General features: G+C 46.5%; 2 protein-coding genes across 3 annotated transcripts; one reads left to right on the top strand and one right to left on the bottom strand.

Annotated features, from left to right (window-relative positions):
- Nucleotides 1-1,815: 1,815 nt before the first annotated feature.
- Nucleotides 1,816-8,286, bottom strand: hibadhb (3-hydroxyisobutyrate dehydrogenase b). Its single transcript, XM_027000051.2, has 8 exons — nucleotides 8,179-8,286; nucleotides 7,498-7,655; nucleotides 7,163-7,272; nucleotides 6,737-6,858; nucleotides 3,496-3,629; nucleotides 3,313-3,389; nucleotides 2,868-3,024; nucleotides 1,816-2,634 (listed from the first exon to the last, which is right to left on the bottom strand). Exons 1-8 carry the CDS (start codon nucleotides 8,243-8,245, stop codon nucleotides 2,485-2,487), a joined length of 975 nt encoding a protein of 324 aa, XP_026855852.2. The 5' UTR covers nucleotides 8,246-8,286; the 3' UTR covers nucleotides 1,816-2,484.
- Nucleotides 8,287-8,786: 500 nt separating this feature from the next.
- Nucleotides 8,787-25,797, top strand: tax1bp1b (Tax1 (human T-cell leukemia virus type I) binding protein 1b). Of its 2 annotated transcripts, XM_035531170.1 has the most exons (18): nucleotides 8,787-8,894; nucleotides 10,674-10,870; nucleotides 16,657-16,759; nucleotides 17,201-17,391; nucleotides 17,557-17,715; nucleotides 18,764-18,912; nucleotides 19,149-19,239; nucleotides 19,813-19,998; nucleotides 20,233-20,484; nucleotides 20,614-20,769; nucleotides 21,105-21,174; nucleotides 21,410-21,528; nucleotides 21,634-21,759; nucleotides 22,470-22,556; nucleotides 23,303-23,450; nucleotides 23,568-23,719; nucleotides 24,088-24,164; nucleotides 24,504-25,797. In XM_035531170.1, the coding sequence occupies exons 2-18, from the start codon at nucleotides 10,694-10,696 to the stop codon at nucleotides 24,706-24,708; spliced, it is 2,448 nt and encodes an 815-aa protein (XP_035387063.1). In that variant the 5' UTR covers nucleotides 8,787-8,894; nucleotides 10,674-10,693; the 3' UTR covers nucleotides 24,709-25,797. The 2 variants fall into 2 exon arrangements, with proteins under 2 accessions (XP_035387063.1, XP_035387064.1); XM_035531171.1 differs by lacking the exon at nucleotides 22,470-22,556.
- Nucleotides 25,798-25,890: the final 93 nt, after the last annotated feature.

Here is a 25,890-nt window from a genome sequence, read left to right as displayed (position 1 = left end):
TTCTGTCTATTTGTTCATTTCTGTTTCTTGTTAATAACTGAAAAGAAATCTAACTATGTTGTCTGATAGTTTACAAAGTAACTTGGGACAATTATCACCAGGCAGCAGCAGCTATGTAGCTGCCCAGCCTTTGGCACGGATGCCTCCAGAGGTTTTCCATCACCATTAATTATACAAACCTTTCAGCTGTGAAGTTTCTCATGACTTCATTGTTCAACCTCGAATAACTGGATTATTTTTTAAAAAGTAAAAGTAAAAGATGTTGCTAATAATTTGCAAAAAGCAAAAGTTTGATGGCAGTTTTTTAAAAATTGCCAAGTTGCTAATACATTTGTTTACAGAAAGTATGCCCAATGGCCATTTGTCCATGCTGTTACATATACAAGTAGACTTGAAATTCCCTTATGATCCACCTATAAGATCAAAATAGCTGTAATCATGGCTGAAGGTGGTACAGGGAGGAACACTTCCACAGCACTAGTAGCCCATGCTGATAATGAACATCCAATCAACCCTGTAAAAACTCCCATTGTCGTGGTGTCATAGACAATATGGGCTCCTGACGGGTACTTGCATACGATCCGCCTTCATACTCCTTAGCGTGGATGATTGAAAGTGGTAGAGCTTTGCTTAGAAATTAATAGGTCCTGCACTCATGTGGTCATAAAAGCGCAAGTTTCTGCAAAGGCAAATTAATTTCCCTTTCAGCACTTGCATTATAAAATTCATCACCTACCGTTCTCCTCCGATGGAAACAAAGTGGGTAGGAGTGCGATCTCAGCGGGTTTTACTCTTTAACTGGTGCGATAATAGGATCTTCATAAACATTTGCTAATAATTCGATAGATTCTAAAGAGGCCGGGCTTACCTCTGTCCTCACTGAAGTGCGTCAAGGAGTGTTCTTGGCGCAACTCCACTGAGGTCTTCATTCATTTTACAATGCTGGCACTCAAGGAGTTGTGAACAAATTTGAAGGCACACTTCAGACAACTTCTGTCATGAGCTGTTTGTACATGCATATTCAAAAGTTCAAAATGTTTAGCTAGATTAATCTGAACAGGATGTGAAAGTACCGATGGGGGGGGGGGGGGGGGGGAATCAGCAAGGCAAAACTGTGGTACAATTCAGTGAATGTTCACATCAATAAAAATTCTGTAGTAGCTTGAAAGAAGTATTGGTGACTCTGTAGGCCATGGTAGCAATTTCTCCTACAAGTGGTTGACTACAGCTCTACAGCTGTTGCAAGTGCAACCTGCAAAATTATAACCCAGTGCAAACATAGTTACATCACATATCACGTCAAATATAAGTACAGATATTAGAGGTGTCGTGAAACAGGGCGGGTGATCTTTGGTGGGAGATAACCACTGAAAACTGAGTCTCCCGTGGATACACGATGCCCCCAACCATGGCAAAGCAAGGTTGCGGAGGCGCGCACCAAGTCCCAGACTTTCATTGCTGTATCAGATTTACTTTCACTGAAGACCTTGGCTGTTCCGATCTTTTCATTCCCGATATAGCTGCACTGTGACTTTGACGTTACTAAATGACATTAGTAAACATGTATTAGCCTTCACACTTTAGGGTAGTGGGGCATATTTCAAATGAAAGGTCGGGCGATTAAATAACAGAGGCGTGACTGGTTGTTATGCTTTCAGTCTTTAGGATGGCCTACCAAACCAGTGAAAATGAGCTCAGGGTGTCCCAGCTGCCCATTTCCTGAAAACATAAACTATAAGAACATAAAAGGATAAGAGTCAGTGAGACTGTTGGTCAAGACCTGGAGTGCCAAGTCCTGTGAAAAGCAACTCCCCCTCTCTTTGATTTTCTGTTTTAATTTCAAACTCAGAGGTACATCGATATAGCATGCAGATTCCATTGCAAAAATAAACCTGCCAGACTTTACAGCTGAAATTCAGAAAGTAGAGTCCATGGAAAGATGAATAATGAAGAAAAACGTACCCTCTAAAAACAAATGAGAAGAGAAAATAAATAAGCGGGGATGTCCACTGAAACACAGGTTAAGGTGTGCAGTGGCTGAGCTGTGCCGTGTTTATATTTAGTAGGTTCTAAACATGTCACTTCTTCCTTTCAGCTACTGTCAGTTCCTTCAGCAAAAACCATGAGATCAGGTCCAAACTGACCACACTGACCACACTCATAAGTTAGTCTACAGAACAAAATGGAGAAACTGAAAACAAACAAAAAACCAAACCAACCCCTGCCTCGCATTGAATGTCTAGTGTCCTATGCTGGAGTGTGGTTTACACAGGGCAAGCTAAAAAAATTAAATTAAAAATTACGTAACATTTTTAAATATTCCCTCTTACCGCTCTACTCACTCCCTGATAAAACAGGTCTTAGAGAACACTCATGACGATGCAGCACAAACAGATTTTGAGCGCAATGCCTGCCAAGTCGTGACGAGCCAGTCGATGTAGGATAAGGCTATGTTTAGGCTGAGAAGCATTGCCCCTAGTGGCCCTACTCCTCGCGCAGGAACTGGAAGACAGAGGAGAAGTCTTTGCTCGCATAGCCGCGTGCACACATCATGCGGTATATCTGATGAGCCAGTGAGCCCAGTGGCACTGCTGTCTTCGTGTTGCTTGCCGAGTTCTGGGCAAGTCCTAGATCCTGTGGTAAAATGTAGCCAACGTTACCGCAAAGAAACGGACCTCGAAGCATTCATCTGTAGGGTAGTTTTGACAAGACATGTAACAGTAATAAGTAAAGCATTTCAAAACACTTGGCATATGCTCTATTATATAAGTAAAGAATCAATCAAAGACAATCAAGGTGTGGAGGAGTATGGAAAATGAGGTGTTAGACAAAACAAGAACAAGTAAATGGGGGTGGGATTCTCCAACCTTGGCCATCAGTGTAGTCCCAAACCCTCCCTGGTAGTTGTTGGCTGAGGGCACGCCCTCCATCACCCCCGGGACGGGATTATAGGTGTCACTGGACCAGCAGCGGCCGGAGCTCATGTTGAGGATCTTGGCCAGCAGCTTGGGGTCGAGCCCCAGTCTGCCGGAGGAGATCAGAACAGAGGCTGCAGTCATCAAAATCATCTGCACAAGAAACCTGGGCTGGTGAACAAATCTGGTCATGCAATCGCATCCATTAAATAAATAAATTAATTAATTAATTTAAAAAAAAAAAAAAAAAAAAAAGTTTTTCCCATTTTGACTAAACGGGGACCAAATCGTCTCAATTTGCACATGCCACAAAAGAGTGAGAGGCTTGCTTGAATGTAATAGCGGTTTGACTATTGTTCAGTCACCTTCAGGAGTCAGCGATATTGCAAAACTCTACCTGATGCCCAGGTTCATGGTCTCAGCAGTCCCGATCATTCCTATTGCCAGCAGCATGTTGTTGCAGATCTTCGCCGCCTGTCAAGTGGTTACGAGAAACACAGGAACACACAACAGGAACCAATCATCCCTGACAGACAGAAGAAGCCCGGAAGGACGCCTGCGTGCAGCGCCGGGGGCCTACCTGCCCTGTGCCAACCTGACCGCAGTACACTACGTTGGCACCCATGCAGCTCAACAGCTCTTTGGCTGCTGTGAACTCCTCCTCTGCTCCGCCCACCATGAAGGTCAGCTTTCCTGAAGTGGCAGCTCCAACACCTGTACAAATGCGGTAATGGTGGCACCTTACAGATGAATCTTCTGGAAGGCCAGAGTGCCAAACTTTAGGGTTTGCAATTTAATAATCCCTGACCCTGAATTAGGTGTGCTGTAGCTAGGAAAATCCATCTGTTCACTGCTATGGCCCACAGAAAGCAGTCCGAATAACAGGGCTGCACAGATTAATGTGCATAATCATAATATGCATTATGTATGTCATTCTTACTTAAAGTTGTGAGTGATGAGTGTGCTACTTGGACTAAATGTAGCTGCGGTAGATGAAAGAGTAGATTAAAGAGTAGATGAAAGATTCTCTGCCCTTGTTAATAAGTGACAAACTCTACTTAAAGTCAAGTGTCAACAGATGGCAACTGTTGCTGAGAAAATGATGCATTAAAAAAGAAAGATATCCTGCAGTTCAAAGACGCCTACAACTCGGTTCGTTAGGTGTCACGGCACGTCCACTTTGCTACATACCTTCATTCATTCTGAGGTATGCAGCAAAAATTAAACAAAACCAAACCAACAACAACAACAACAAAAGCTAAGAACCCAACAACCACGAAAAGTCAAATATGGAGAAGCCAAGTGCTTGATAGGCGCTCCTGAGCTTCTGCAGCATTGCAGGCCCTTAATTACACAGGCGGAGAAAGCTCTGGAACTACCGCCGTTTTCTTTCACACGCGGACGGCAGTGACGTCAGGCCCGGTTTTGTTGTGGCTTGCTTTCTCATGGCGGCCAGCTTTCTCGAGAAGGCAGAACCCAGACCGGTGTCTACCGGCCGAGCCGAGTTCAGAGAGTGAGCAGCTCTGTGGAATTCTTACCAACGCTTTTCGAAGCCAAGAGCCGTTTCGGTGGCGCTAGCTTCAAACCGTGCTGACGCAGACTAGTCGGGAGAGGTAACAATTTAAGGAAAGAAAACTGGTAGCACATTGCTGTTTGCGTGCCCAAAAAGCCAGAGGCACCAAGTTCCTGATTAAAAGGGAATACAGGCCTTTAAACTCACAGCGGGCGCTGACTGAGTAGAATACACCCAGCTGCCTTAGAACGTGAGGTATCTGTTGCACCTCTGCCAAGCGTATATTAAAGGACTGTTGTGGGTTCACATTGACACAACAGGGACAGACTGAATTTTAAAAAAGTCCTCCCCTCATATTTAGGAGTCACAAACATGGTCCCATTAAAATATACCGTCTACACACACTATGTGTGCTACGAACTCGGCTGCATCATACTATACAGCCCGTTTCATTTTCCTGCATGCACGGAACACCTTCACCAAAGATTTTAGTTTCACTGCTGCTGTCGTTGGCTGAAACCTGCCAGTGCATGACCCCGGCCTTTTCAGCGATGAGACTGGGGGAAGAGCACGCGCATGGGAGGAGCGACGTGCGTATCCGGAACGGCTGAAGATAATCATATACTGCTTCGGTTTCGCCGGCAGCCCCCGTCCCCTCCCGGGATGGAACTGAAACTCTTGTGCGAGCAGTCTCTGGGCCGAGGCGGGCGGGGGAGGTGGCAGCGTGCCGGATTAAGAGCTAACCGAGAGAGACGGCGGCACTCGGAGCCAAAGGTTCGCAAATGAGCCCTGCAGTACTCGGCCAGCCCCAGTCAGGCTTGGCGTGAGGGGCTGGAGCAGCTCAAGCCTGGTGCAGCGGGAGAGGGGAGGAAAGGCATAAATCTCCATTAATCTGTTGCGACTGGATCGTAAAAAATGGCTGAGGAGCTCAAAGAAAGTGGGTCATACTGGAGAGGTGGAGAGCAAACAGAAAGGCTGTATGATGGATGTGCATATTTACCGCGCTCGCGCGCACGTGCTCGCGCGCACTCAGACTCCAGGAGTCTGCCTGTGTGTGGGAAATGCCATGAGCCGCTATCCCCACTGCCTCTCTGATTCTCCCCCCCCCACACGCGCGAGCGCACACACACACACACACACACACACACACACGCACACACACACGCATACATAAAACAAACATGGGCTCAGTGGAGACAGACTGGGCCTCCCTCTCTTTATGGGCCTCTGTCTCTACATGAGCAGTAAACGCAGGGGGTGAAACATTACATTGCACATGAAAGGTAATGGTCTAAAAGTGTGCTATTTTGAAGGACAGTGAAACTGTGCTGATATGTGAAACTACATCCCTGTGCAACTTCAGTGGCATCCTGCTTACCCTCACTATGCTGCTGCATGTCAACCACACACACACACACACACACACACACACACACAGCTTACAGGAACTTGGCTGAAGAATAGAAGACTGAGATACTTTGTTTAGATACTGTGATTCGAGTGCTCAGACAGCATGTGCCTCTATCGGTGAGGTATCCATAGAGACAGAGGAAACCAGCCAGGTAAGAGAGCCCAGGATGCAAGACAAAGTGTGCTGGGAGCACTTGTCTGACTTGTCTGAGCACTTGTCTGGTTTAAGGAAAATGGACACCAAGATGAAGCACAAAATGCTCACTGCCCTCTGCACAACTGCAGATCAGTCACTGTGGACTGAGAAATACAGAGAGAACAGAGCGGGAGAGATATGTGTGCTGTAGTCTACTAATGTACAGCAGCTCTGGCAAGCAAACATATGGACACTGACTAAATCCACCTACTTTAGGCAGCCTAGAGAACTCCTGAGACTGATTGCAGTCAAGCTTCTGAAATATAACAGGAAAGCAGTGTTTTCAAATATCAATTTCACCCACTCAACTCTTATGCTAACTACGTCAACAACTTCAGTGTAGCTATTTGAATGAAGCTTGCCCCCCTCCCAGTGACCAGTTGGACACCTCACTGTGCTTGAAGCTTGAATGTTAAATGCTCATTTGTTCATGCTCGTCTATGAGAAAAGGACCCTGCTGTCCTTCCCTCTCAATCGGAATCTTTTTTTTTTTTTTTCCTCCATTCTCTGACACCACTGCCGGTAACAGATGACTCAGGCTCAAATCATGCATTTCCCATACTGAGCAAAGTGTAAGGAAAGTGTCTCATTGTGAATCAGTGCAGCCTGCGCATGTGTGAAAGCAATAAACATTACCACCCAACAAACAGTCCTGTCTGGTTTTGGTTAGAATGGCGATGTCGACGCGGCGTGGGCCCTCACCTCCAGACACCGGGGCATCCATAAACACGGCTCCCGTTTTTTCAGCAGCAACGGCCATCTCCTTGGACACAGCAGGATCAATGGTGCTAGAATCAATGAGGAGGGAGCCTTTCTTCACCTTCCTGTGTGGGAACAGCAAAGATACAGGCATGTGAGAAAGCACACGTGTGAACAGATTTTGATTGGAACGACTGGCAATACACCAACACCAACACTCTAGCTTTCGATTTGAACCATCACACAATTGGCGATTTGCAACACTCGGTTGCACTCTATGCCCGAACATTTGATCTATTACCTCTAGTTGTTGTACAGTTTCATATAAGACTGAACGTGACAAAATGTGACATAAATGACCTTGCACTGAACAAACAATTATGACTAAAGGTTGCGAGACAGAGGAATAACAAGGGAAAAGAACCTTACTTCAGAATGCCATTGGGGCCTGTGTACACATCAATAACGTTAGGGCTGGAGGGCAGCATTGTGATGATGCGGTCCGCCTTGTCAGCCACATCTGCTGGAGTGTCTAGGATCTAAGACCAGGGGGCACAAGGCCAGCGGGGAGGATGGCAAGTGTGAAATTAAAAAAGAGAAAAGCTGGGCTGTCGTACGTGTCATTTCTAGAAGAGAGATGCATGTCAAACTAACTAAATGCCCTGTTTATACCACTATTTATTTTCAGTCAGAGTCACAAAATGATGGCCATCTCATTGCACTGTCGAAACATGTTTTCGTTACTACGACTGATCTGTCCACACCTGAGCACCCAGTTCCTGTAGCTCCTTGCAAGACTCAGGAAAAACATCTGAGGCAATCACAGGATACCCGTGTTTGATGAGATTCTTGGCCATTGGATTTCCCATGTGTCCCAGGCCAATAAAACCCACCTGGGTTTTGGAAGCCATGGACCTGGAACCTGTTAGTGATATTTGAACAACATGTGAACTTGGGCAACAGTGATGCCCTTCCCATAATCGCAAGGTGAACGGCGCAATTAACATTTATTCAAGATTTCCAGTAGATAAAAAATGCAAAATGAAGCTACATTCTGCACATTTTGCATAATCTGACATTACAGATCACCTTACAACTCTGAACAGACCCCTTAAAGACACAATTTGTTTTAGATTTTATGTTTGCTCATAATTCTGACAAAGATCAGACCATGTAGCATATGGCTACATTTATCAGGACCTGACAATGACACATCCATGGCATTAGTGCTCTTAATAGCTAGCCAACACGCTAACGTAATTTTAACTAACAGGATTTAGATTGACATGGCTACAACTATACATGGCTATAAATTGCATTTGGAGCGGGGGGGGGGAAATAAAACAACTGTCGTTCTTTTTGGCTATAGTTCTAGACACAGTGGAAAAACACATAACGCATACCAAAGAGCAGAGAGCACTGCGAATAAGTTCGACGGAACATACCCTGCAACCAGACATGGTTACGGCACTTTCTCACCAGACTCCGCGACCTCCTTAACAGCGCGGCCATGCTGCTTTGCTGCTGACCTCCGCGTCGGGTGGGGAGGGTGAGTGATGTGACTTCTGACCATACACCTGTGGTCTTGCTCAACCCATCCTCCAACGAAAATCAAGTAAAGGCGGGATAGCCCTCCAAGTCACAGTCTGATTGGATAAGCACAATAAAATGAGGGCTGTTGTCGATAGTTTACAAAGATAGCGAGATCATTTGATATTTTTAATTAATTGGTTTTGTCCGGTTCTTAAAGATTCTGTTGTCGAAATATTCTAATTGTCTATATTTATTCTGTGCGTTGGATAACGAATCTGACGCAAGAAAAGCAGTACTTAGATCTATAGTGTAAGATATTACCGCTACTTTGTTTTATCGGATAACTTGTAATTTATAAAGCCTCGATTTTCATCTCAGATGTCACAAAATTGCTAGATTAGAATATTGTTGCAGCTACACTGTCATGGAATACGTTTCCACATCGCTGAAAGTAATCAGAACCATAAATCTACAAGTAAATGGAGTCATAATAGCGTCTCCAAACGGGAGACGCGAGTGGAAATGACGTTCGTTGTTGTCGAGTTCCGGGAAGCCGAGTGGGGAATGCACGGGCTCTTGAAAGTGCGTCAATAACATTATCGAGGATTTTTCGTTGTCTAACAATGAGGTAGGTCGACATTTACTCGTTTTTACCGTTAATCGCATATTTATTCCCCGTACAGCAAAAATACGCAGTTAGTGTAAGCGTATTCAAAACCTTTTTTTTTGTTTCAATCCGAGTAGGATGAAACGCTAACCAGCAGCGAACATAAATAACAGCTCGCCAGCTAGGTTAGCTAGTTTAGCTAACAGTATAGCAGCATAATCTGGTCCCATAACTAACGATGTCTGTCCTCATTAGAGCGGCCCGTCTCAGCGCAAACAACTTGCTAATCAGTAAGGTGGCTCCTAATTCAGACCGTTAACTTAGTTAGCCTGTGACCGCAGAACTAAAATAACTTTAATAACGTGTCGTTTTTTTGTAGCTTGTTTTCGCTATCTACTATTAGCCACATACTGTTCTTGTTCGTTAGTGTTTGGCTAGCTAGCTAGTTTCTTAACCTAGCTCTAGTTAGTTCACGTTATGCAATAGCGACGAACTTTGTACTTAGTTATCAGTTTTTAACTCATTACGGCTAAAATCGAGAACCCACGGTAGTCGATTTTTGCTGGAACTTTAGGCTGTTTGGACCACCAGTTATAAGTTATCTATGTTAAGTTATCTATGTTATAAATGATCAGATGTCAATGATGGCTAAATTAGTTAGATTGGCAAATTTCATGTCACTGTTTAAACGCTTGTCTAAATCATGCTTTAGCGTGGTTGCTGAAAACCTGTCTAATCTAACAGTCATGCTATCAGACTCTAGATGTTTATAAAGTGGACGAAGGGTTTGGCCTGTCGTTTACGTGAATGTGAACCGAGAGTTGTTAATCCGATAAAACCGAAACAATCCGAATGCGAACATCCGAATGAGAATCAATTAATCCACACACACTCACATTACGTGTGTGTATGTTAATGTATATATGTCGATTGTACACACACCCACAGGATAAGTGTGTGACGTCACGCCGTTATTTAGGAATGTATTTACACATGTGAATATAAATGTATGTTCACACCATTGAATCGTATAAATGTGTCTCGGGGTAGCAATCACCACGAATTTCCTGTATCACGAGTGGATGATCCCAGTGCACGGACACTTAGCCTACATGCTTTTACTTTCAAGTGCAGTGATGATTAGAAATACTCTTATTTGTTTGTATGTTCAATGTCAGAGAAGCATAAAATGGTCATTGAACTGCACAAACACCCTCTTTAAAAATGCTTGTTTAAAAAGTCTTTTTATGATTGGTCCACTGTTTTTTAATGTTGAAAGAGTCTTTACTTTTGACAGCATAGGTTAACAGGAATACTCATTGTTGAAAAAGATTTCTAGTTTTACTGAATAATTACCATCTTTGCAACAGAATTCATTAGTCTACATTAGAAGCTAAACAATGATTTCAGCAAACCTTGTGCTCCTCCTAAACGTCTACATGCTGAGTCATCAGCATGTGACTGTGCTGTCATTTAAAACGTATACCCTGTCATAGTTTCGTTTGATACAAGGTTTCAAAATTATGTATTATAGTCTTCACATAAAGGGGGATACCAATGGTTCTTGTGCCTCTTAAAATGAAAAATGAGCTTTATACATTTAAACCTAGATTTCGTGACATCATTTTTGTGACATCATCTGTTTAAAAGACACTGTACATGTACAAATGCAGTTAATTAAACTGATCTGTGTTTATGATCACTGCCTTATTTGTAGTCTAGTTTGGGGAAGTGCTACATATAAAATATATTTCTAAAGTTAAACTGTCTGCTCTTTCATTTCTTCTGTTTCTACCTCAGGACCAGCTGCTGACTGACAGATGGCCTTATTCCAAGAAGGGATATCAGCAAGCAACACCATGGAAACATCTAACTTTGCCCATGTCATCTTCCAGAATGTAGGGAAGAGCTATCTCCCCCACGCTGCTCTGGAGTGCCACTACACTCTCACGCAGTTCATCACACCTCACCCCAAGGATTGGGTTGGAATATTCAAGGTAGTCACCTCTAACTCTGTCCCTTTTTATTTAAAAAAAAAAGGTCTTCTGTAAAAATGCTGATCACAGAGATAGCTATATGCTTTGACTTTGGTTTCCAATGTACCATCAAGAATCTAAAGATTTAAAGTTACATGAGTTACCTCAGCAGTTACAAACACATCATCAAAATGCCAATGGGAAGGAAGGGAACTATGTGCATGAAGTAAAAATATTCACAACCAGAAATTGTTTATAAGTGAAAGTCCATTTCGTCATGATTATTTGAGCCGACATAATGTTTCATGGTCATGTGTTTCCACAGTCACGATTAATTCGTTTTCTGACACCCATCATTTGGGTTGAGGCAAATAAAATGTTTTCATAAACACAAGGCTTCAATGTTTGGCTCTCCAGATAATGTTCTTTTGTGTTGGCTCATACAAAACCGTACTTTTACCAGAGCAAGGTAATCATAGAGAGGTGCAAATAACCCTCTCTGATGCTTACAACAAAGGGTTTTTTATAACTCAGCCTATGCATGTAACAGTGAGTTCAGCATCTTTGGGAAAGGTGCATTGACAGTCCAATGCTGGAGATAATTTACCGGGAGCCTTTATCACCTTAATTCCGGTGTGTGTAAAACTGTTATGTGTTCAAATTAAATGTTCTCTCCATGTTATCAGTGTGATTATATTCAGTTGAAAAAGGGGGTTTGAAACCTTTTTTTAGCAATATTATAAATGTTTATTGAATGTTGTCGATTTGATTTGGAATTTCTAATTAGAAAATGAGCATATAAGGGCTTGAGTCATAAAGGATGGAAAAGTGACTAAAACCGAGTGTCTTGAACTACTTTTTCATTCAGTTAAACAGGCCTATGCATTTGTTTGAAGACTAGCAATTTAAATAAATATAAATGTTGAAATACATTTGAGAATGTCTCAAACTGATCCCTTATTCAGTATATAGTAAATTCAATTGGGATTCAACCATTTCCTAGAGCGTCTTAAGTTTGAAATGATCTTAGGGCAGTGGAACACCTGTGCTCTTGTGACATCCTACAAAATACAAGCGATGCACATTTACTACACTGTCATGTTTGCTTTTGCAGATTTAGTGTACAGTTACAAGTCTGACTTCTTTATAAACTCACTGACCAGAAAATGGAGACCTCTGTTTAGCAGCGCACTGGACGGCCTTTGGCCCCGATGACAGACATTGACTGTATATCCTGACTATATAACAGGCACTCAACAGCCAGTGAATTAACAGAGGTCCTTTGTCCTGCTGTTAAAGCCGACCAAGCAGACAAGCCTGAGGTGTGTGAGTGACATCGTCCGTGGATATTGTGTTCACTCCAGAGGTGATCAGTGGGTTTTGGTAGCTAGGGCATTAAGACCATTTCACCTGGACATCCCTCGAACCACTGCAGGAACATTCTTGCATTATTAATCGGGGTGTCGTCTTGCTGAAATTATCCATCAATAGACACACATGGTGGCCCTCAGTGACGGAATGCGTTCTCCTGCGATGTTAAGGTGTGCTCGAGGATTAAGGCTTTGATCTGCAGCTATTAAAGCAACTAATGTATCTAGATTTGACCTGTACATCCTGCACGGTATCTTCCCTTGGGCCTGAACAGTCCTGGCTGTGCATGATGTGTCCATTGCCTTATGATTTTTGCGACATCCCTTTGATCTCGCTGGTGCAGTTCATTTGACCAGATAAACTTTTTTCCAGCATCAACACACCTGGTTAACATTGACTGATGCTACTGCAAACTGCATCTGTGTTTTATGATAAGGTACCCTGTGGGGTTCAGGTTTGTAACTTTTATACTGCCTTCAGGTAAGTGTATGTGTGCAGAAATTGGTTGTAGAGCATCAAAACTGTTTTGTGACCTTAACTGCTGTACTATGGGGCACCACACAAAAAAGACAATTACAAGGATAATTAAATTGTCAGTTGTATTTTTTTGTATGGTGGCCTATAAGAATAATTTAGGGTTCCATGTATTTGTATGCATGTGTCTTATATTTCATGGAAGGAATCAGTTCAATTTATGAGGTGAAAACATCATTCTTATTCTTTGATACTTGATTAATATTTCATATGTGGCGGCTTGATGCTGGTACTGTGCAACATATCACCTTGAGGTGTATGTGAACACTTTGTGTTGTGACGTGTGAGTTATCGTAGCTTGGCTGTGGGAACGTGTAGAGATGAATTATGAGTGCTGGCATAGTAAGTTTATTGTTTTGGCTTGTTCTGCCTACCGGAGTTTCTGCACAGCTGCTGCTGGGAAAGAAGAAATGAAAACCCTTTAAAAAAAAAAAAAAGCTGAGACGACTACTGCTAGATACACAGAGAGAGGGAACGGGCTGACTTAATGGCTGTGGAAATGGAAGGAAGGATGGTGACAGGCAAGAGTCGGTGTCTGGGTTTAGGTCTGATGAGATCAAAGAGGCCGTTTAGAGCTTGTGAGTGTGTGTGTCTGTGTGCTGGAGTTTGATGAAACAGTTTTACAACGAGCTGTCATGGGGGGCTTCTGGTTCTCTGCAACTGTGTTGCATAGTAGGCAGTGTTCTTAATTAGCGGCCTTCGGATTAGCACACTGAAAAACGCTGAGTTCCGGCCGTTTGGCTCCCGCGCGCACACAAGCCGTTATTATTCATAAAAGCACACGTGTGATGTATGAAAGCCCTATCGGTAGTTCTTCACAAGCTAGAGCGCATTACGCAAAGGGCACGGACAAAATGGAGACAAATGACCGCCAGGTCAGAAAGGCGAACAGGGGCGGACTAAGTTCCTGCAGAATAATTGATCCCTTGCAACCGCTGCCCTTCTGGCTCGTTCGGGCTCACTGGCCTCTATGAGGAATCCTGACTGGAGATTGAAGCCTGTTCTCCAGGCTCTTGTTTCATGGCACACAGCACATGCCGGTGCCCCGGAGGGAGGCATGTTTTTGTGTTGTTCTGCAGCGAGTGCAGGCCCTCTCGATGCAAGAGCGAAATCTGGGGAGGAACACCACACAGTCCATAAATCCTTCACATGGCCGAGACTCCACTGACAGACGAGCGGGTGTCGTGCCAAACTCTTGACAGTGGCATGATGGATACCTGCTACATGAGTCACTTGCCCGGAGCCGTGTTGTGGCTGGAGGCTGCCAGTAGGATGTTATTGCCCCCTGGTGTTCAGCGGGGGAGTCTGCGATGTCCGGGCTTCAGTCAGAGCTGTTGTTTTGCCCTCTGTTTGTACGGCCTGTCTTGTGCTGATAATTGTTTCCTGAAGAGGAAGTACTTGTGTTGTGTAGTTTTTGGGAACTTTCCCTCCACTTACCACAGTCCACCACCCAAATCGGGAAGACGTGCGATCCTTGAAGCCACCATTACGTTTAAGGATTTTTGTTGTCTTCAGAGTGGATTGGGACCGTAGTCCCTCTCGGTATCACATCTCAAATAGGGCTCTTCACTTGCTTCTGTCCCTCTGAGTTAATAAACCATTGCTTTATGGTCTTGCACAACGAAACCCCGTAGCCTTTTGAATTTGGACTGCTCACAAAAGGCCTAATTTGAAAATTTCTGAAAGTCATATTTGGAGTGTTGGGACACGCCATCAGGGTGGAGAAGGTGCACAGCACTTTGTAATTATCCTGTCAGAGAGGGAGCAGCGATCGGCATTGCGGCCTGATATATGTTCCCCTCACCGGTGCAGGTAGACTCAAGTCTGTGTTTCTCTCTGACTGAGAGTTAGGAACTTCCCTTCACTCCTGTACTTCTTCCTACGTGATCATGCTCAAAATATTTTTCCCATTTGCCATTGACCGCATTCTGTTGGTAAATAACGTTCACCCTCATGTAACAAAGCAACAATTGCCGCTTTTGATGTTTTTCTTTATGGGTGTGTTTTTTTTGCATATATTTAGTCATCTAACGTACTTATCCAAGAGCACTCGCAAAGTCCCAAATATAAGTAGCTATCTATTTTTCACAAAACGGAGAGAGTTGAGTGGGAGTCGTCATTAAACACATTCATTAAACACATAAACAGCGGAGTCGTCGTCATTAAACGCATTCAGATTTGATGTTGGCCACGTTACAAATTAGCCTGATGGGCACCAGGATGCATGTACACCAAGGTTTTATTTGCACTTACATGTGTTTTTTTTTTACACGTCATGTCAAACACAGGAGACAGGTCCAACATGTAATACAGGACGAGCGAGGTGGCATTGCTGCAGGTTTTGTACAGATATGTGATGTGCATGTGTTCCTTTTCAGAGGCTAATTAGTGTGCACTTATTTAAGGAAGTGAGCAGTTATAATTCTTTTATTTATTTATTTATTTAGGAAGCGTACCATGAAACCTAGTTCAATCTCAAATGTTACGCCAGGGCAACTTGCATGTACTGTATGTCTTGGTGCTTGTAATCCCATCACCACATTGTAATCTGTGCCAAAACCCTCCCTCAACGTCACGTGGCCTCCTGCTGGTCGTTTTCTCTCTCCCTGCTGGCAGGCAGGCAGGGGCTGGGGCTTTGCCCCCTCTAACCCCGAGCAGGCCTAATGAATGCGCCGTGTCCAACGCGCAGTAATGACACTGCTTTTAATGGCTTCCTGCTCTTTACGGCTGCAGCACCTAAGGCTACTCCGCTTGGTACGGTCTGGGGATTCCAGCGGCATTAATGATGTTCCGATCTGCGGTGCGGCGCAGCAAGAGTAGCCCCTTAACCGTGCCCGCTCAGCGGTGACTGTGCGTTTTTGGGCCCGTGTGTGTGTGCGTGCGCAGATGTGTTACCTCCCTGACGCTATAGGTTTCCTATTTGGATAGTAACAGCAGGGAGCAGGCCTGTTTAGCGCGTGTGCGTGTGTGTATGTATTTGGAATCGCAGCCAGTCAGACGTGAGGCTGATTTTGTTTGACAGCTTTATGGCAAAGGGTTGAAGTTATGGATGTATTCTCTGTACACCCCCTCATCAGCCATCAGTTAACAACACATAAAATTCATATAATTACATTTTGGTTTCCATTTTGAAGTATGTGTAAAATTTTCACCTATTTTCCTCTTCCTGTTCAGGCTGAGTTGTAGCTGTGCTCCCTCGATCGAACATGTTCATGAGGCATGGCACTAGCGGTAGCCTGGGCAGACGTGCCCCTGGAACTCTCCTTCCGGATCACGGACGCACTCACATGGCCGAGCATTCTGCCCGACTCAGACGCTGAGAAGCCTTACGGCGATGCAAACGAGAGTGTCCAACAGCGGGCTGGACCACTGCCGCCTGAACATGCCATTTATTGTGTTTAAATTAGCTGGTGCGCACGCGTGTGTGAGAACCTCCGTATGTGCGCGTGTGTTTGTGTATGCATGTACGTGTGTGTATGCAGGCCACAAAACACACACACAAACACTCAGACCACTCATATGGAATGAACTTGTTGAGTCCTGTTCTTTTTATGGCCTTTCTGATGGGTGTGGGGAAGAGTTCACAGTGATGAGGTATTTCACCGAATGGGAAGTCTGTTGTATCAGGCTAAACCCTCTATATGACCTGGTTAAAGGTTAAAGGTTGCTATGGATTTGACTAAACTAAAATTGATCACTTGTTGGACCATGCGACTGCTTTGATATCTCCAAACACCCACAGAACGCTCATCTGGATCATCTGCGTTTGGACACAAAGTATACAATAACAAATCTTCTTACATGTAAATGTCGCACAAGCCAAAATTGTGATTCCAGTGATTCAAGCAGTCCCCATTTCAGTTTCGTGTGATCAGGATACGAACCTTGTTTGTCTTTCGCAGGTTGGCTGGAGCACAGCACGGGACTACTACACCTTCCTGTGGTCTCCTCTGCCAGAGGACTACTCGCCAGGCACCGCAGTTAACAGATCGGTGGTTTTTCAAGGTAGCAATAGTATTTCATGCTTTTGTGTAACTGGTCCCTGACACGAACGCGGCACCGAGATGCGTGCGCCCCCTCCGCTTTTCACATCCATATGACGGACGCAGTAAAATATGAAACACTGGGCCTCCCTGTTAGAGTGCCTGAGTGTTGATGGGCAGTTTAACTGCAGAGGTTTAGGTCCCATCCTGGAATTGTAAAAGGCATGATGGCAGTTCACTGGTATGTCCTGGTATGCTCACAATTGAGGTGGCTTAGTTTTAGTTGGCACATGTGAATTGTAAACCACGAGAATTTGAATTGGAGATACTAAATGTTTAATACAATAGTAAATGAATTTCTTTCTCTAGAGAGAGTTCTAGTATATATGGGCTTTTGGTGAAATCGGTCCATCCAAACGCCTTTTCATGTTGCGTAACTTCTTGAATGTTGGTGTTTTTCCAGGTTACTATGTTCCTAATGATGACGGAGAGTTCTACCAGTTCTGTTACGTCACGCATAAAGGAGAGATCCGTGGGGCAAGCACCCCTTTCCAATTCCGTGCCAACAGCCCCACTGAAGAGGAGCTGCTGACCGTGGAGGACGAGGGTGGATCAGATATCCTGGTCGTCACCACCAAGGCCAGCTACCTGGAGGTGAGCGCCTCTCTCCCTAACTTCCAGAGGCGCTGGCCAGCGTTCTCTAGCCCGACGAGCGCGTCGACCCTGCTCGGACAGCTCGGGCTAAGAGAACCCGGCCATGACTAGACATACAGTCGCGCTCACCGGTGCCGTGTCTGTCCGCCCTCGGTTTCCTGCCAGCAAAAGATGGAGGAGGTGCGCGTGGAGAAGGAGCAGCTGCTGAAGAGCCTGGCGCTCCTGCAAAAGGAGAAGGAAGAGCTGATGGAGGAGAGGGACAGACTGCAGAAGGAGTGCGAGCAGGAGCGGGAGAGCAGCGCCCAGCTGAGGAGGGAGGTGCAGGTGAGCGAGCAGGGCACACCCGCCCTCCGCACGAATGTTGCGAACGGCCTCCCCATTCTCTCCCCACCCCCCCACCCCCCTTCATCAGTGAGGAGGAAGAGGAGGGGCTTTTTTTTGTTGCATCATGCTAAATTGGATCACATCAAAAAGTGGCTGACCCGTGTGTTTACACCAGTCATTGCTCATATTATTCCCTCTTGTAGAGATCACGGTTGAGTGTCGAGTGCACGTCCAGTGCAGTTTGTCAGCACCCTCTAGTGTGAGCCTTTGCATAATCTGTAGGGTCTCCACGCTGTAAAAAAAAAAAAAATAATCGATTTCGTGGATGACATGAATTCCATTAGCGTCACAGTTTTAAGGCGGCTCTCCCAGCAGAGAGGGACGTGCACGAGGACCAGTGGGACGCACAGTTCGGACGGCTGGCCTGCCCACTTGTTTGTGGCTGCTAATTTTATGACAACACATTTATGTGTTGTTTTATGTGCTGCTATAATAATTCCAAAAGATTTTACCGATGAAGCGTACTGTATCGGTGACCCTAGCAGTAACGGATTTGTAAGCGATCTGGCCGGTATCTTTATAGAGTCTGTTGGATCCTGCTCTACGTTTTTCATAATTACAGTTCTACATGATGTATACTCAGTAGGGCTTTAAAAACATCACTCACCCTAATCCCAGTATGGTGTTTAAAAAGTGATTTAGTGGATGACAAGTATTTCCAGAATGGTTTTGCTTTCTGATGTTGCCTTGATCTTTTTGTTATCTGCTTGTTATCTGCTTGATACTGTAGGGTTTATGTTTACATTTACGGCATTTACCTGGCGCTTTTATCCAAAGCGACTTACAACTATGTCTGAATACAACTTGAGCAAATGAGGGTTATGGGCCTTCTTCAGGGGCCCAACAGTGGCTACCTGGCAACCTTCTGATTATTAGTCAAGTACCTTAACCACTAAGCTACCACTTTCCTGTGCACTCTGTGCGTTTAAAAACATCAAAAAAGAATAGTAATACTACTATTACTCACATGCATCTGGCTTTGTGCTAGGAGCTGCAGCTCTCCGCTCAGAGCCTGCAGGAGGAGAGGGAGGAGGTGAAGAGGAGGCTGGAGGACAGCACAGCGCGGCTTCTGCAGCTGGAGGAGGACCTGATTGGGGTCACCAAGAAGGGCCTGCAGAAGGAGACGGAGCTGGACTGGTGCGTCTGCCAACACGCCTGCTCGCTGTGGGAAGCGCGGCCTGCCGCGCGCAAATGCCCGGGTTCCTTCTGCCGGAGAATGGCTCCATCCCTGGGCTCTGGTTTTATCTTCAGCAAGTTTGCAAAAAAAAACAAACCAAGCCCTAAATTGCTAGGTGTTTTCATTTGCTGGTGTGAGCATGCATGGCTAGGAATTTCTGTGTAATTGCTTTGATTGTCTATGTTCTGGCCCTCAGCCTGAAGGATCGTGTGAAGAAACTCACTGTGGAGAAGGAAGCACTAGAGTCTCAGCTGAAGAATGAGAAGGACGAGAAAGAGCTGTACAAGGTAGCACGGCCGCCCTCCGCTTTAACGTCTTCACGCAAACCAGCCTCTGCCTTTTATTGGCTGTATTCACTGCTTGCCAGGATTTTTTTTAGGTGTTTAGAGAAAGTGAACAAAGGTGGCCTATTTTCACCAGGCGTAATAAATCTACGCCCTGATATTCCTGGTGCAGACCTTAATTGGGTCTGAGCTCTATTCATGCCCCCCCCCGGTTACTTGATGTCTGTGAACAGGCCAGGCTCTGTCTCTGTTCACACAGGAAGCGCTTCCTTTTTTTTTTTTTGTGGTGGGCACTGAGAACTAGGCGTGACGCGACTCCCTATCTACGGAAACACATGCTGCCCCACACCTAATTGCTGTTGCCACCGGCGGTGGGGGTTAGCCCCATTCCTGCGTGTTGTCTTACAGTTGTCATAATTTCAGTTTGGAGGTACGCTTCCCGGCAAAGCAGAAATGCAGCCTGGTGATAATTAGTGAGCTCTTGCGTGCGAATGCCAGCACAGTGGAGACTTGGAGTCTTCTTGAGAGAGCCAGCCTTTTAACGGTTTGCCCTGTGTGTGCACGTGCGCGCTTCAGATTCACCTGAAGAATCGGGAGCTGGAGAACACCAAGCTGAGTGCCGAGCTGCAGATGCTGAGATCGGTGGACGTGAATAAGGAGAACACTATCGCCCAGCTGAGGGAGGAGCTGACCCGCGCCAAAGCCTGCCTGGCTGAGAAAGACAAGCAGCACCGCCAGTTATTGGCCAACAGCTCACCCTCGGTAACCTGCTCCTCCTGGTCACTCCGGCCAAGTGCATACCTTTCTCCCATTTAGCAAAATATAAGCTGGTTTTTTTTGGGGGGGGCTGGGGGGCAGCATTTCGGTCCCCAGTAATTAGTTTGTTGAGGTGGAAAGGCAGTGTTTTTGCTTCTGTAGTTACGTGTGGAGGTAGTGCTCCCAGATGCGGAGTCTTCGCTTGGCGCGCGCGCGTTTACCGTGCGCTCCTGTCCTCAGGGGGAGAGCCGGGCCCTGCGGGAGCAGCTGCGGCAGAAGGAGGAGCAGCTGCAGGCCACCCAGCAGCAGGCCGCCATGCTGTCCGCCGAGCTGCGCGACTCGTCGAGCGCGCGCGACCGTGGCATCGCCGACCTCTATCATGCACGCCTGGAGGCCAAATCGCTGCGGCAGGGCCAGGCCGAGGCTCGGGCCGAGGCCGACCGCCTGGAAAAGCAGCTGGAGGAGATGAGGAGCTCCGCCGAGCAGGAGGCGGTAAGTGGGGCCCTGGCCATGACCTCCTGGACCGCCTTGGCGGCATCCGGACATCCTGGGGGTCTAGGTGGCAACGTCAGCCAAACCCTTGTCGCTACATCCGTGTGACTCGTGCACATCTCTGAGCAGTGTAGGGAGTTGGAGGGTTCGGTGGTGGCCGAGCTGCAGAGGGAGGTGGAGGACCTGAAGCTCAGGCTACAGATGGCTGCAGAACATTATAAGGAGAAGTACAAGGAGTGCCAGAGGCTGCAGAAACAGGTGGTCAAGCTCTCCGAGCAGCAAGGGGTGAGCGAACGCCTCCCGGGGCTCCATCAGTCCTGATCATCTAGCGTAGTACACACCGCGCAGCTAGTCAAGATTTCAATGCACATGAATACATTACACACAGTGGGCCCCAGATCCAAATCAAGGCTAAAAAAAGGCTTTCTAATTGTGGTTTGTCTTTGGCACAATCTTAGGCGTAATCCATGTCTGGTAAACTGGCCCCATGTTTACAGTTTCCCTTTAAACATTTATGCAATACCCTCCAGTCTCGTGTAATGGTCATCAGGCTGCGACAATGCACCAGGTTCCATTTCCAGCAACTAGTGAAGTGCTAACAGGACATTGTGTTCTCTCAGGTAAAGAGAAGTCCAGGTTCAGAGACAGCAGCTGGTCCTTTGTCTGCCGGCCCAGAGGCGTCAGTGCCAGGTAAACATCCATGTAGTCTACATAAACACATCATTCAGTCACAGGCCATTATAGCTCTGCTATTGCCCTTGGTTGCTTTGGGTCGTGTGTGTAATTGCAACGCGGTGTGACCTACATCTGATTACTGATGTTGGGTAAGTGAAAGATGGGCAGCCTCCCGCAGGAGGAGGTTTCCAGCACCACAACAGAAATGTGTGTGCGTGTGTGCGTGTGTGCGTGCGTGCGTGCGAGACAGGAAGCCCTGGCTCCTCTGACACCGTGCTGGACGCCATCATCCAGGGCAAGCTGAAGGGCATCAGCAAGGAGGCGTCCGAGAAGACCGAGAAGTACCGGAAGTGCAAACAGATGTTGAGTGTGAGGCACCTTTCACGTTTGGGTTTTAGTCTGCTCTGCCGATTTTCTGTAGAGTCGGTTCGATTCAACCGCGTGCACATTTCCTCCCCTGCCCGCCCCATGCAGGAGGAGAAGGAGCGCAACAGCGTGCTGATGGACGAGCTGGCGAAGCTGGAGCTGAAGATGAAGGAGCAGGTGAAGGCCAATGAAAGCCTAAAGCTGCAACTGGCTTCCGAGGAGGATCGCTACAAGGTCAGCGTAGGCCAAGTAACATGCGTGACTGGGTGAATTCAGACTTGTCTGTTCCAGTAGCCTGGCGTGACTCGTTGAGAGTATACCATTCCCCTGGTATGCAGCCAAGCGTACTCGAGCCTTGCTACACACTTAACTTGAGCAGAAACCCAGTCATGCACTAATGAGAGAGCTGTGTCTCTAATTGGTGCAGTTAAGATGATGTCAAATTGATGATGTCAATAATGCAGACTGTAGCTGAGCTTGTGCCGGGCCGCCTCTCTGTCTACGGCTGCTTTGACTCAGAGCTGCTGTTCCGGGGAGCGCTACCTCATCACTATCCCGGCTGCACAGACGGAGGGGATTTATGAGCGTGCCGAGCAGGAGACAGCTTTTTACTGCTGTTTACACGAGAGCCCGAGAAAGACGGGCCGAGGTTCCGGAGGCAGGGCAGCTCGTGTGCGCTCGGCCGGCCGTCATACGGGGGTCTTCCCTGTACCCGCTGAGGCACCGTAACGTGACCCTAGCCTTGCCGTCCACTCGTGCCACATCGGCGGTGACGCGGGAAAATCAGGTTGAAGTTACTGTTCCCGCTCGCCCATTAGGAGATTGTTGTTTAGGGTTCCCCTCCTGATGTTTCTCCCTTCCACACTAACCTGCTATAGCGCACGTCGCTTTGGCTTGTGCGTCTTTGCTAACGTCGTGCCAATCTTCTCCTCTTCCTCACACAGAGCCAGGTGGCAGCCAAAGGCCGTGAGCTGAAGGAGCTGAAGGACAACCTGGCGGCCTTGTCCAAAGAGAAGGAGAAGCTGGAGGGGGTGCGCGCGTTGGGTTTTCTCTTTTATAGACTCGTGCCAATCTAAAAATGCCCATGGAACACTGCCCTCCCCTCCGCCTCCCTCCCGGGCTCTGGTTTGGGTTTAACGTATCTCTCTAATTGAACGCCGGTGCCAGCAGGGCCGTATTTTCCGTTCACGGGCTCTGGACCACAGTGAGGGATGCACAGCGGCCCAAAAGGGGGCGGGGCCAAAGTCTTAACTGCAGAGAGGCGACCCGAGCGCAAAAGCCTGGCGTTCTGGCAGAAAAAAAAAAAAATCACCCAATTTGAGGTTGAGACTGTAAATGAAATTGGCGCCTGCTGAAAACTTCAATAAAAAGCAGAGGCCTGTGTCCCTTTGAACAAACGGAGGAGGTTTTAATTAAGGGGCTAATTAAAATGTGTATGAGGGTGGCTAGTGCGTCCACGGTGCTGCAGCTAAAACGCTGTGGTGAGTGATGTATTGTCTGGAGCTAAACATGGAGAGTGGGGGAAACTGGTGGAAATCGGAACCACCGTCAATTAAAACAACAAAAAAAGATCTGCTGCTAGATCTCAAGTCTTCAGTCTTTGCTTCAGTTTCGCTCCCTTTTGGCCGTCCCGAAACGCAGTAAAACTTTTAACTGACACTTAAATTTGAAGCGTTTGAATTTAAACGACGTGTTAAGAAGTGTTGCGATTTAATTTGGAGTTTCTTACTTATGTGGCAGTTCGCAGACGTTGAGTAAACGTGTCTTTTGGCATCAGGAGTTGCAGAGAAGCACGAGCCGTGAGGAAGAGGACGACTTCCTGCAGTACCCGCTGCCATACCCCCAGGACACGCCCTCTCCTCTCCTGGTGGGCCAGCGCCCCACAGACCTGATGTTCGGCAACCCCTACTTGTCTGAAACCAGGGGTCAGTATGCCATCCCACATGTTTCGCTACCTGCTAGGTCTGTTAATAGCACTGTCACAGCGCGTGCAGGTGTCCCTTTCGCCGCGGCCTCTCACGCTCTCGGGTGTGTCGGTCCAGACAGCGCAGATGGGGAATTCTCAGACGAGCACATGCCCAGGCTGCCTCCTACCGGCCCTCCGTCCTGGGATAGCAACGTGGTATGCAGCCAGCCTGCACGCAACCTCAGCCGCCCGGATGGCCTGGAGGAGCCTGAGGAGCAGGCGATCACTGTGAGTCCCCAAACCCTCCCCCGCACAAACCACAGTCCTCTGCGTTCCAAAAAAAACCTCCCCCATGGCCACCTGTTCATTCATCCACGTAATCACCTCATTTGGGCACAGTTACTGTGATTGCTAGGGCAGTGTGGTTGGGGATATTTGACATGGGTAGTTTGAACTTTGGCTAGTCGACAGTTTTGTTCTGCTTCACCCTATTCCGCGGCCGGTCAGAGCTTTGGCGCCCTCTAACCAACCATTATTAGTGGTCACCTGATCCACTGATCACATGGATGTTGCCACCAAAGTCACTGATTATAAGGCGCAGGTTCTTGTCCCCGTGTGCCAACTAACGAGGTGTTTTACCTGCGTGCTTTCCACAGCAGGCCGATGATCAGCCTGCAGTCAACGACCCGCCCACCAACTTCCTAAACGACACGCCCTTCTGCTTTGAATCCAGGTAAAGCACACGTGCGCTTCTCTTGCTGCTGTTCTCAGGGAAATGGCATTATCTCTCGTTCTGCTGACCTCTGCAGGAGACGTCTATTGTGGCTGGAATTGCTAGACAGACCACCCACATCGCCTGACACACACATGCTGTTTTACTGCCTTTGCCCGCCTGCTGTTCCAGCATCATCAAAACAGCTTATTGCACGCACACACACACACACACACACACACACACACACACACACACACACACACACCCATATTCTCTTTCACGTTCCGCCAGTCCCTTAAGCCTCCCCTGTTTGTTCTCATCACATCATTCCTCCTGTACCTCTCGCCCCTCCCCCAGCGCGGAGCTGCAGAAGCGCTGTCCGCTGTGCGAGGTCATCTTCCCGCCACACTACGACCAGTCCAAGTTTGAGGAGCACGTGGAGAGCCACTGGAAGGTCTGCCCCATGTGCAGCGAGCAGTTCCCCCTGGACTGCGACCAGCAGCTCTTTGAGAAGCACGTGCTCACACACTTCGACAGCAGCAACGTGCTCAACTTTGACTAGCCGCGGCGGGTCGGCTGAAAAGGCGCACCTCCAGTTCTGCCTTAGACGCAGGTTTAGCGCCTCGTAACTGCTGCCGTTCACTCTTAGTCACATGTTATGCAGGGAGCATCCACTTGTAGGAAATCACTTAATTAGCTCTTCACTTTTACATTTTTTGGGTTTGGTTTGCTGCATTTGAAGCCTGCATTCTGCATAAGCGATGAGGAGGCCGGAGATGACGCAGAGTGATGTTGGGGTTACTATTTATTAGTAGTGAGTTTTGTTTCTATAGTCACAGCTGTACTGACTCAGTCCCTGTCACTTCACCACACTCATAATGCAGCCCGAGAGGCGATTCGCCATAATATTGGAGAAACGTCATCTTAACATCTGAAGCAGTGTTCAGGCTTAATGGAATATGTCAGGTATTGCCTACTTTCTCTTCTAGCACAGTTATGTATTGTCAGGGCAAAAATAGTAGTTTATATGCTATGAACGATTTAGCTGATTCTATATCATAAAATAATCTATTTTAGAATAACCTTTTAAGATCATTGCAGAAGTACAAAAACAGGCTTTAACTGTTTGATAGGTTTTAGTTTCTATGATTAAATCAAACTGAAACAAACTCATTATAATTTAGTTGCATGCTTTTCCTCTGTTACTGTGCACTGAATTTAAGATCTCTTGGTCTGGTTGCCTTGCTACAAATTAAGCCTGGTCTTTGACTATAAAGGTAAGCAAATCACAAATAAAAGGATTTTGATTTAGTCTATGGTTGTTCAGGAGGGCTTTAGGCCAAAAAACCCATTGACAGGGCTACATGTTACGATCATTTTACATAAAAGCGCATTGGATCACATTAGCTCTGTTAATGACCCCTCCGTCTGAAGCATTACCATGCTGAATGGCCCAGTGTCAGACCTAATCCGTATTATTCGAGCAGCTCATGCTGCATTTTCTTTGGTTTAAGTTAAAGCTATTTGGTCCTTTAGATACCTTATCATTGTATGTATGTATGTATGTATGTATGTATGTATGTATGTATGTATGTATGTGTGTGTGTCTTCTATATCAGATCACCAATAAAGATTTTGTTTGGAGGAATAACTAATGTGGAATTTACTCATTAGTGACGATGCAGCAAAGCAGGAATTGCTTCTTTTAACAACCGATTCTTACTCAACTAAAACTGCCATACTT

This window comes from Electrophorus electricus, chromosome 10, assembly GCF_013358815.1.
Source record: "Electrophorus electricus isolate fEleEle1 chromosome 10, fEleEle1.pri, whole genome shotgun sequence".
NCBI lineage: Eukaryota > Metazoa > Chordata > Actinopteri > Gymnotiformes > Gymnotidae > Electrophorus > Electrophorus electricus.
Note: the sequence above shows the minus strand (reverse complement) of the source record. Positions and strands in the feature narration are given on the sequence as shown.